General features: G+C 37.2%; 2 protein-coding genes across 4 annotated transcripts; both read right to left on the minus strand.

Moving 5' to 3' along the window:
- Nucleotides 1-57: 57 nt before the first annotated feature.
- gra (granulito) lies at nt 58-4,656 on the minus strand. 3 transcript variants are annotated; one of them, XM_088013812.1, is made up of 7 exons: nt 3,687-4,656; nt 2,296-2,378; nt 2,174-2,223; nt 1,891-1,948; nt 1,662-1,725; nt 1,515-1,577; nt 58-464 (listed from the first exon to the last, which is right to left on the minus strand). In XM_088013812.1, exons 2-6 carry the CDS (start codon nt 2,375-2,377, stop codon nt 1,547-1,549), a joined length of 285 nt encoding a protein of 94 aa, XP_087869938.1. In that variant the 5' UTR covers nt 2,378; nt 3,687-4,656; the 3' UTR covers nt 58-464; nt 1,515-1,546. The 3 variants fall into 3 exon arrangements, with proteins under 3 accessions (XP_087869938.1, XP_087869937.1, XP_014827442.1); XM_088013811.1 differs by having other exon boundaries at nt 1,662-1,768; XM_014971956.2 differs by having other exon boundaries at nt 1,662-1,771.
- Nucleotides 4,657-4,809: 153 nt separating this feature from the next.
- On the minus strand, nt 4,810-9,981 carry rbm12bb (RNA binding motif protein 12Bb). The gene is made up of 2 exons (XM_014971949.2): nt 9,837-9,981; nt 4,810-7,014 (listed from the first exon to the last, which is right to left on the minus strand). Exon 2 carries the CDS (start codon nt 6,990-6,992, stop codon nt 5,085-5,087), a length of 1,908 nt encoding a protein of 635 aa, XP_014827435.1. The 5' UTR covers nt 6,993-7,014; nt 9,837-9,981; the 3' UTR covers nt 4,810-5,084.
- Between the last annotated feature and the right edge of the window lie 1,809 nt (nt 9,982-11,790).

An 11,790-nucleotide genomic window follows, 5' to 3' on the forward strand; every position in this document is an offset into this window, starting at 1 on the left:
TTAAAAAGTGATACAAGTGTACACAACAAAGACAACACAAATAATTGATGCTGCACATTTTAGTGGATTTTTTTGTGTTCTTTAATGGAAACAACAGTATTTTTGCATGTGTCGTACATATAGACAATATCAACGAATTACTTAATCCAATATTTTCTGCTGAATTACATGAAGTTCAAAAGCTACACTTTACATCAGGTCAGAAAGAAATATTGGCAAATTTGCCTTGCTGTTTCGAGCCTTTTTTGAAACAGACAAGATAAAACAAACATTTCACACAGCAAAACGGCATCAAAAAAAAAAAAACAACAACAAAAAAAAAAAACGTGAAAGTAACATGCCAACAGTAATGTTATAGGTTAAAATAAATTAAAGCAGAGAAGCAATCAACACGGTGCAAAACCTATTTGCTGTAAACATCACTTGTGCAAGTTTCTCAAGATGGGGGAGGCCTTGCTGCCATCCTAACAAAAGAGAAATGTGAAAAGTTTTTTTTAAGTCATTGCACAGCAAGATGATAATGTAAAAAAAGTGCTGGCCAAACTCTAAAACAGTGTTACAATAATTATCTGCAAACTCAGTTGGTCAGAATCTAAGCCTAATGCAGACACTACAATAGTGTCATGAAAAAGAAAAAAAAAAAAAACTAATTCTAGAAGGACTCAGAGATTCGAGTGTGGTGTAGCTTATCATATAAAACTAATGGAGCAGTGATCTTGCTGCCCTTCCAGATGAACGCAAATAGCGCCCCTTCTGGAGTTGATAAGAACTACATCTCTACTCTATTCCAAAGGCATATATAATGCTGATAACTGACTGACCACATAATTCAAGTTTGATTAGGGCTTTAGCTTCTTATCTGAATGAGAAACTATGTGCTTTTCTGGATGAGAATCTTCTAACATTTCTACACTGGAATCAAAACAGAAATGCCTCAAGTCATAATCAGGCACACAGCATGTTGACAATATTCCAGACTGTGCCCAGAATATTGCACTATTTTTAGAAGACCATGCGATTTGGAAAATGACAGGCATTGCAATAAATTCAATAAATAACAGCCAACAAACATTCCAATACTGGTGTTACCCATACTGATTTTATAACAATGACATATCAATGCATTGGTAGCCTGAATCGCATTTGATGTGACATAGCTGCACAACGCAGCACATAATTGAGAAAATGACCGGATTGGAGGGAGATTTTGTTTTGTTTTTTGCTTGTTCTCTGATTAGTGCTCTCCTTGCCAAAGTGGTTATTACAAGAACAGTCATGTCCTCGTAGGGTTAGAGTTGTGCCATCCTCTTTAGAAGTACAGATAATGAGTGGATTTAACATTGCTTTGTTAGATGTGTGAAACTTGCAATGTTGATTTACAACCTAGCTTTTCTTTACATGTCTCCACAACCGTCTTGGCTGCTTTGGTCAGACCAATTTACATTAAGTGAAAGTTTTCCGTCAAAATTAATCTAAACATTAGCCATATTCTAAATCCTCCAACTCTTACTTACTCATACATCTTCTTTTACACCATTCCACTGTGTTACTCCCAGCTCTTGCTGGCCTGGATCCCTCTGTCAAAATAACGTATTAAAGATCTAAAACCTGCGATTAACGACGACAAGCATCAAGCTTTAAACTCGAGCTCGTCGACTTACTGCCTCGGGCAACACAATGGGGTGGTCCGGTAGGTATTCTGGCCTCTTCTTGGCTTCAGGGCAGCTGGCCAAACCAATTAAAAAGTCTCTCGTATAACATATTCTTTCTACTAAGACAAATGAAAACAAAATCTAATATTCAGACATCTTCTCTTTGAACCAAATTCAATGTCACAGGAGGAGGGAGCACAGTGTGAGAGCTGAGATGCATTAACGCTTTGTTTCTTACCTTTTTTCTGTTTATGAAGGTTGAAAATCTTCAAGAACTGCTCTATGCCAACAGTACTCTGTCGAGTGCAAAGGTTAAGGAGTCAAGAGAATTTTTCATTTTAATGACAAAACAGGGTCTCTATTAGGAATACCTTTGAAACGTCAAGTAGACCATAGGTAAGTGACAAAAATAGCAAAAAAAAAAAAAATTAAAAAAAAGGAACTTTTATATGCATTTTAACACATTCTAGTTTTATATCAATCCTGACATATGTTGCAACATTACACAATGTCTGTCTCACCTCCTGCTCCATCAAGGGCTGTTCACCTGCTGCAGCATTTATTTGTGGCTCTATAAATAAAGTGACAACCTGGTAAATTAAGGCAAACACTCTGATTTTCAGGTTGACACCTTGAAACTCACCAACATTAACATGGACGCAGCGGCGCAGGGGCCTCGCTGGCTCCAGGTGCCTCAGTAGGACTCTTCGACTTGATACCTCCATTCTGGTGTCAGTAAGTTTCAGATGTTTAAAACTTTCTATGTTAAAAACAACTTGTTTACAGTTACTGCACTGAGAAGTGGAAAAATAGGTTAACAAATGTATGCTACCTTTGAAGACCATTCAAATAAGAGAAAAGCTATCCAAGCCAAGTTGGCTAGAAACGTTTCTTAAACATTTTAGGGGTCATAAAAAATGTTTTTTGTGGCAGCTGTGAGATGGACATTTGTGTTTACTGGTTTCTTTTTTTTTTCTTTAATAACTTTAAATCACAGCATGATGTGCTGCTTTTTCAGTTTTCTTCATTTTACATGAATAGGTAGTGACTAGTGAATTTTACTTTGGCCTCACAAAAAATGAAGTTAATAACAGCCAATTCATGATTTTACAGGGGGTCAGTTGGTTTTTCCACACAGGTTTGAATAGCAATTTGCCCCCTATTAACTTATTTTTCTAATTATCTGCTGATCTGAAATATGCAAATATCACAAAGGCAAAAACAAAAGACATTGGTCTTTTATTTTTTTTCACTGCATGGTGCATTCTAATGGCTATAATAAAATAATCGAAACAATCCAAATATCTAGTATTATTTTAGATTTTTTTTGTTGCATAAGCACTTGAAAACTGTCAAAACACACATAAGATTTGTGAATTAAAATTGTTGTAACAATTTTGTCATTATTTTAAAACATTTTAACATTGGCAAGGAGAGAACATAGATGTGTTTTAAAATATCTATAGTCTGTTGTAATTTGTCACATGAATCCTCTGCTGAAGAAGGCTATTGTGAGGGTCATCATGAGTAATGTGCATTTTTCCAGCTATTTGAGTATATATTATGCAGTTTGCAACGTGTACTTGAATGCAACATAAAGTTACTGCAAATTTCTGCATATAGGGCCAAACGATAAAACCATGTTTCGGAGATAAGGGCAAAACAGTGGATATCGAAGTAAAATAATTTCTAAAAACAACTATTATCACAGTTTTTGCATGACAGAAACACGCTTAAAAAACTGAATCAGCGACGGCAAAATAACGGCAAAACGTCCCTGCTAGCAGTTGACTTCAACGTTTAGGCATCGGTGCGAATTTAACGGTCAAACTCGGGATTGTTTCAAATGGAGAAAATCAAATTGCTTCATATCCTGAAAAGTTTGTAACTCAGTTATTGTTAAATAATTTCAGGATTTCGGATTAGTTTCGTGGAATTGTTTTAAAAATTGAGAAACCGGACTGCACTGGAAGACCTAAAATAAGAACTGGTTATTTTGTATTATGAACAAGATAACTAATTTCAAACATTTACCTCTAACGTTGTGGACTTTTCCTGGCGTGGCTTTCCTCTTTTTCCCTCTTCTGCTTAAAGTGCCTACTCAGCTCACCGGCGTCATGCCTCCATGCTACTCAGGGACAAATTGCACTTCCGGCTTCTGACTTTCGCAATAAAAGCTTAACGTCCGGTGCGTTCGAGGTGTCTTTTAAAATCGAAATTTCATACAGCCGAGAAGAAAAAGTTGACAGAACGCCCTGAGCTGGATTCCGAGTTAAAAAATAGTCACTGGTATTTTAGTTCAAGTCGTGAAAGTAGGAAAAATAAATTTGTTTTTCTGAGGTTTTTAGTGTCACTAAATAATTAGCACATACAGTGTATGTTTTGGTGATAATCCCACGTATACTTAAATGTACTGAATTAAACTCTAAAGAGCAAACATTACAACAAACGTGTCTGTATGTGTTCATAGAAAGTAAACATTTACCTTCAGAACATAACATTTCCCAGTTTAAGATTAAGAGCATATTTTTAAAAGTGAAAACCAAGCAGCCGCTCCAAGAATTCCTTAGACCCATTTCAGATATTTTAAACATTTGGGCCCCTACAGGCTGCTTAAAAGAATGAAAGAAAATTCAGATTTTGGAAAAAATCGTTTATTGAATTCTTTTGTTAAAAAAATGTATGTCCAACTCCTTTAATTTTTCTTTGTATCATTAATGATATTTTCATATTACACTTTTCTAGCCATGCAATTGCAACCGTAATAGTTTTTCTATTTATCCATCCTTTGTTTTACCTTGAGAAAAATGCAGGCAGTTTTAGACCAACTTGGCCAGAAATAAGTGTCTCTTAGAACTCATCTCTTAGAACTTTAATGTATCCTTATCCAAAAGGATACATTAAATCCTTTAAGTTAAAAATCTAAATAAATAAATAAATATCCTTATCCAAAAGGATACATTAAAATGATGTAATGGAGACTGCAGAAGACAATGCCCTCATTCAACTAACACCAAAAGAGATATCAACCTGATCTAATTGGTCTACTAGCACACTAGACAAAAGCAATCTTAAATTTGTCATTGAGCTACCCTCTTAGTAACATTTATTTAGATTCTTAACTTCAAGGAAACAGATTTGGAAGAAAATGACAAAACTGAATCAATCGTTTTTTATTTTAAAAACAATGTATGACATGTACAGGTTATAAATTGTGTTCCAAAACTTACTAAAGTACTTTTTGAAAACAAAAAACACCAACCGTTTAATAGAAAACCCAAAATAAACTCAACAAATACTTCCTTGTAAACATAAAAATGCACTTAAGAAAAAAAAAATCATACAAGAGCTATATGCCACATTGCCAGCTTTTCAAATAAACTAAAAGTTTTGCCTGTTACTTTGTCTTAAATGTGAACCCACAAATGTATTTCAAACAAGTAAAAGCTGTATTTTTCTTGGACCAATAGGCCTCCCGTTCAGTTCCTCAATTGCAGTTAAAGCTTCCTGACGAGACTCAAACACCAAAGTGGCAGAGCCTTTCGGTTTTCCGCTGGGCTCATACTGAAGTGAGACAGATCCAGGTATGATGCGATATCCATAACAGAAATCATAGACTTCCTCACTTCTAATTTGGAATGGTAAGTTAATCAACTGCACACAGGTGGGACCATCATAGCGTTGACCAGGTGGACCAAACCTCCCATGTCCTCCACTGCCCCTATCCCGCGGAGAACGAGGTCTTACCCCACGATATCCATAGTCCTGACTTCCATGGATGCGGTCCTCTTTAATAGGCAAATTACCATCCCTGGGTTTCCTTGTATCAAAAAAGGAAGTGTCACCACTAGTGCCATAGAAAGGCTCATTGTTCCTGCCCGAGAAGTGCCCCTCTTTTGGCAAGACATCTTGCATTGATGGTGGCTCAGCAGTCAACTGATCCATCTGAGCACGTGTAACACACTTCACTCCAACTTCAGACCCCAGAAACCGCCGTCCATTGAGAGAAAGCGCCTCCATGGCCTCTGCCTCAGACCCAAAGAGAACCAGAGCCTGTCCGACCCCATTACCTTTATGATCATGCAGGATCCGTACCCTGTCCTCAGTGACATTAAACCCATGAAAAAAGTCAATTATCTCAACCTTTCTCACATCAAATGGGAGATTCCTCACAAACGCACAGATTTTCTCAGAGTCGTAAGGATCTGTTGAGAAAGACGAGGGTTTTTCCTGATGCCTTTCAGAGTTTCCTGGAGGCGTAGTAGGGTCATTCTGAGATTCCAGAAGCCTGAGCATGTTCTCTCTTGAGACAGGTCGTATATGAATCCATCTGTTGAGGAAATGTCTTTTCTCCTGACTTATAGCATCACAATAGTCACCTATGTTCTTAAAGAGTACAAAGGCCGACCTGGTTCTTCTGCCATAATCATCAGTTAGAAACAGAATCTGGTCATTCTCAAGCTTCGAGTTCTGAAAAAGGTACTTCAAGTCACCTTTTTCCACTGCAAAAGACAGATTGTCCAACAGCACACAGTATTCTTCATCTGTAGGAGCAACAGGTCTCTGGGGCAGAGGTGATCGAGACCTTGCTTCATACTGGGGGTTTCTCTGACTGCGAACAGGTGCTCTTCCCCTTTCAAAGTTCTCAATCGTCTTGACAGTTGCTGGCATGCTACCACCAGCTCGTATCCAATAGTCAGCTGTTGTTGTGCGAACATCGATATACCTTGACCCAATATATTTCCCATCTCTCTTTAAGGCTTCCAATGCATCCTCCTTTGTTGCAAATCTGGCAAAGCCTTTTCCATTGTTTTGCCCTGTATCTTTCTTACACACGACAATTTCATCAATGAGTAAACCATGAAAAAATTCACGTATTTCTCTTTCAGTCACAGAGAAAGGCAAACCATTGAGAAACACAACATAGGGGTCATCGGTGTCTGCCGGTCGTTGGTGATGGGGAGGAGGGCTATAACCAGATCGGCTACTTGATCTTCTGCCCACCTCACGCTCCATGGATCTTTGAGCGGTTCTTCCATTGCCCTCAGACCGCCTAATCTCATCCAGCTCCACCTTTTGCGTTGTTCTTTCAAGTACATTCTGCATCTCTTGCTTGCTGCTCAGTAGCAATCTTACAGGTGACCCATTTATGAATCCCCCTGACCGTGCCATGGCTCTTCTGGCATCTTCATCTGAAGCAAAGATAATGAAAGCTTCATCTAGTTCTCCACCAATTATATGCACCCCTCCATCTGGAATATGAAGGCCCGTGAAGAACCTGCGAATATCCGCAGAACCTGCCGTGACACTCAGTCCCTGTAAACGGATGACGACCGCCATGATGAAGCACAAACAACGGCACCTGTAGACAAAGGGGTACAGAATATCATTACTGCCTTCAGAGCCTCACCAGCTCTGTAAAAATATTCCCACATTCAGTTGATCACAAAGGCTAAATAAATATGGAAAGAAATGCACGAGTTGAAAAAACATTTTTCCTTATGCCCACAAAAGCCACCTGAAAAACAAACACGGCTGAAAAGTGAAGGGTTGAAGTAATCCACATGAAATATTTGACATATGTCACAGAGTACTTTTCCTTACATGACCAAAAAAATTGGCTCAACAGAGGGGACTTCCACAATGAGACTATTTGTTCCATTATAGGTCCAATCCCAAAATTCTGCATGGGTTTCAAATACATTGTATTTTATTTTTAAATCATCAGTTATTAGACTAGTTCGTTGTCCATAAGAGCTCCAGAGGAAATGCTTCATCTAGTCCTTTAGGCACTCAAAGACTCCATCTCCACCAAACCAAACAAATGCGCTATGCCAGTCTCTCACAATCCCATTGTAGCTCATAAAAAAGGCTTTTGTAACACTGGTCAATCTGAAAACTAGCCTCTCTTCATTCAGGTTAACAAAAACATACCCAAAACTCCAAAGCAAAACACTAAACATGCACCAATTTGGTCGACCAGGCCTTTTTTCCCCAAACCAATTGTTTTTGGTAAAGCGACATTTAACACAATACTTTTTTCTTCCACATTTTAAACTGCATCATGACAGAATTACCTCTTACAAATATATAAAATCCTAAAAGTTGACTAAATCCTTGCTTTCTAAAACAAATCTATAGAAATGACAGAACTTTGTTGCTTCATGTCTTAAAATGACTACAATCGCAATGACTCTGAAAATGTATTTTTAGCTTTACCTACTTTATCTCACAGACTGCAGAGACATTTACTTTATAGGTTCCATGTGAGCTCTCATCTCACAGATCGCTAGAGAGGAGTAGTACAATGCAAGTTCAACAGGCCAGGCTCTCTTTGTCTCAGCAGGTTTGACACAACAAAAAAGGTCCATTCAGAGAGAACACGTGCTATTACAGTGATTAGGAAGGTCATTATGTCAGGCTTTTATGTTCAGGATCTAAATGGGCATAAAAACAGGGTGTCTAAGGCATCCTGGTTCTTTCACACAAAATGCACATAGCATCCAGAAAATATTATGCATGCTATATTAAAAAGCTGATAACCTCATCACTCATTAAATCATTTTTAATACTGCCTCAGATCTAATCATGGACAAAATTTACAATTAGGGAGAAAATTAAGCACAAGTCCTTTAACAAATTTTAGACAACGCAGAATTATAAGGCATTTATTGACTGATTAAACTACACCAGGTTGCAAGTGGATCTTTACCAATTCCCCTTGTGAGAACCAAGTAAATCATTAATTGAAAGTTAAGTTCAGCTCAAAATTAAATTGATAACTCATTAAATTACTGGATCAATAACGTATTGTGGTGAGATTAACCATCTGAAATGTCCGTTTGATTCACATTTACATGTAGCACACAAAGTTGTCATTTAGCTAAATGACAAATTTCATCATCATTAAACCTCTATAATTTATGGATAGCTTGATAGAGATCAATTGAAACTGTGCCACAAAAAATATAAACCTGGTGACACAAGATCACATATTGGTGGAAAAAAAATTAGGACAATGGAAAACAAAAATTTAACTGAGTAATTTTAAACAAAGTTGCAGTTACTAAAAATAAAAAATTTGCATCCATCTGAGACATGGCAATTCTAGCAGTAGTCAAATAATTGGTGCATGTTTATACAACTTAGTGGATTTCCAGTAAGTTACATTATTGCATAGCTTATCAAGTAATATCCCATGCCAGAGGCTAAATAACTCAGCCATCCAATTCTTCTTTAATCAGATAATTGCTGGTTTATAAGCAGGTAGTTAAAGTTTTGCAGGTGTCATTTCTGGTATTATTTCCATGGTGTACATTCCGCTCCCTCCGTTTCCAATTTCATTTACCAGAGATTTCTTTCAAGTCAGTAAAAGGACAATCTATCCATTTTCCAAGCACCTCCATTCCCTTCCTTTAGATTTGTCACCAGTGGTATCAAAGTTCTCCATTCACCAACAAGAAACTTTGCTGGATTCCCAGAATATTCCTTGTATCCTCGCCACTAACTGAAACATTGTGCGTGTATCAAATTAAAGCAAGTTACATCAATTTTATTTAGAAGAGTAGGTGTATCGTCTGAAAATGGTTATTCAATAAAGTCGTAAATAAGAAAGAATCAGGTTTATGATTCAAAACCCAAATATTAGAAAACCCACATCAACACAGAAGCTACAGTTAGCGAGCCACCGCGTCATCATTTATCTAACAATGGGCACATTCGGTTTGCGCCGTGCGGATGGACATATGTGGCCACTTCATGGTCCAATTTTACAGGAAAATTTGAGAATGGCACATTTCACCCTGTAGTGTGAAAAAAAAATGCACCGCACTCATCAACCAATACCAACACACGAAACCAGATAATGTTACATCTCCATATGTTGGCTATCCGTCATAAAGTCAAAGCTGTACGGAAGAAAGGCCGCAGAACAAGATGGAAATGCACGCCGTAGCAACACATGTCAGAACAAGACGACAATAAAACAACCCGAGAACAGTTTCACACTCTAAAAAGCCCGAAGAGGTTCTTAAAGTTGAGGAAAATATGAAAGTACGCTAACGTTAGCTCGCTTGTCAGGTAGGCCTGACCGCCTGCAGCTTCAGCTCCTCTGACTGTCATGACTGCGCCATACCAATGACGAAAACATGCCACAAAACCAGCTTAAACAGCGGTTAAACTTACACAAATGACAACCACAGCTCTCACAAAACCGAGAGTCAAGAGGAATATGGTAGATATATTAAGATGGATCGTCGGCCTCAAGTCGCTCGCCTTGCTCCGAGAAATGTGGAAGCTTCCTCTTTTGTCGTGGACAAAGAGGCAGGCGAATGTAACAGCATTGAAAATGACACACCGCCACCTGCTGTACCGGCATGCAAAGTGTCACGACCTTATGTGGAGGTCAGTTAAATTATTAAAGCTGAGCACATTCACATAATTAGGAACTTTTAAAGGTACTTTAAAGAAGATGCTGTCTGAAACATGCACATGCTCCATCTAAAAAATATATAGTTAATTTTATCACATGCCCTTGTCTCTGTCTTGTTTTGTTTTATGATTTCATTTGTGTTGCTAATGTTTGTGTTTATTAATGTTTGTGCTGCTTGATCTTCCTCTCGGACAGGTTGGTATTGTAAATGAGAATTAGGTTTTATTAATTCACCTGGTTAAATAAAAGCAAAATTACAACAACAAAAAAATCTGGACAGTAGAAAACAATTAACGTTGTTGTCTATGATCATTCTTTAAAGGCTAATTTTTATGATTTTTCCCCTTCTTTTGACCTTTAAGGATTTAATAAAAATCACATATTTTTTACTCCTAACAAAGCACTGATTTATAGAACCTTTACTCACCATTTCATAATTTTTGCTCAGCTCACCTTAATTTAACATGAAAATAAATAAACAGGATTTTATATGGAGTTGTTCGAACATGCCTCTGAGCAAATTGTTTAAAAACAGGAAATGTTTGAATTGGCTGTAGAATGATTAATTTACCATTAATACATCTTTGCAACCTTACGGTACACAATGTTCCAACACTGAACTTTAGAGCTCTTTAGATTTTGGAGGCTTGTTTTGCTTGATGGCTTTAATCCATGTCATGAGGGCCAGCTGGGCAGATTTTATCAGAAGATTCTGATACTGGATAATTATTTTCCAAATTTAATCTAAGCATAAGAGATCATATGTTTTAAGGAATGTCTCATAAATGGATTAAAATTTGGTTTGAAAACACTTCACATTTCTTACAGACTTATGACTAGTGAACGTTATTGGCTTCATTTTACTTCTAAACACATCTAATTGTTTTGCGTTACAAAGGTAATTTATTTCAGTAATTTGCATGAAAACGTAAAACTCATAAGTTACAATGATCCTCCACAAATGCAGTGATATATTTCAAAAGTTTATTTCTGCTTTTTATTGATACATGAGATTTCCTGCTAACAAAAACTCCAAATTCAGTCTCTCAAAAAATTTGAACATTAAATCAAACCAATAGAAATAGCTTCTAATAGAGAAAATCCATTCTCATTGAAAACTATGTCTATGTAATGCCAAATATATTCACTAATACTCCTTCAGCATTAGTTAATGCATCCCTGTGGCATGGCAGCAATGAGGTTGTGCAATGGGCCTCCATTAAAGCAAGGTGGTCTCTCACCCTGTTCTTAAAAGTACCTCATACCAGATTCTCTGTGGGATTATATTCTCTCTTTATTTCAAGTGTGTTTTCCAACCAATCAGCCATAGCAATCATTTGAAACTGCCATGGAAACTTTTGGCCAGTTGCCTAAATCACCTTACCTCATTTGAATGATATAGACTGGTGGCCCTATTCTAAGATATTATCTTATTCTCAGTCAGGAGTGTCCTAACTATGACCCACTGGACTGATTATCTATTCACCTGACCAACAGAAGAATTTTTAATTAGGGTAAATTATTTTAGGCAAATTATACTCTTACTGACTGAATATCAATGATGTATCATCATTTAATCAAAACAAGCTTTTTATCTGTGCGCTATTATGGCGGGTCCATTTAGCATTTTTATTCAGACACCTGTCTTTATTTGATGAATAAACTCCACCCATTCGGTTCGTCGCTGGAGTTCGTCAGTGTGTAAAT

This window comes from Poecilia mexicana, unplaced genomic scaffold (genome assembly GCF_051168715.1).
Source record: "Poecilia mexicana isolate PSO_F unplaced genomic scaffold, ASM5116871v1 scaffold_16, whole genome shotgun sequence".
NCBI classification, from domain to species: Eukaryota; Metazoa; Chordata; class Actinopteri; order Cyprinodontiformes; family Poeciliidae; genus Poecilia; species Poecilia mexicana.

What these genes read in the sequence shown, in the direction of transcription:
- rbm12bb (XM_014971949.2), bottom strand. Translation starts at nt 6,992, where the DNA reads ATGGCGGTCGTCATCCGTTTACAGGGACTGAGTGTCACGGCAGGTTCT.
- gra (XM_014971956.2), bottom strand. Translation starts at nt 2,377, where the DNA reads ATGGAGGTATCAAGTCGAAGAGTCCTACTGAGGCACCTGGAGCCAGCG. An exon ending in AGCCCTTGATGGAGCAGGAG is followed by an intron (nt 1,949 to 2,173) that starts GTGAGACAGACA and finishes TGCACTCGACAG; the next exon opens with AGTACTGTTGGCATAGAGCA. An exon ending in CCATTGTGTTGCCCGAGGCA is followed by an intron (nt 1,578 to 1,661) that starts GTAAGTCGACGA and finishes TTATTTTGACAG; the next exon opens with AGGGATCCAGGCCAGCAAGA.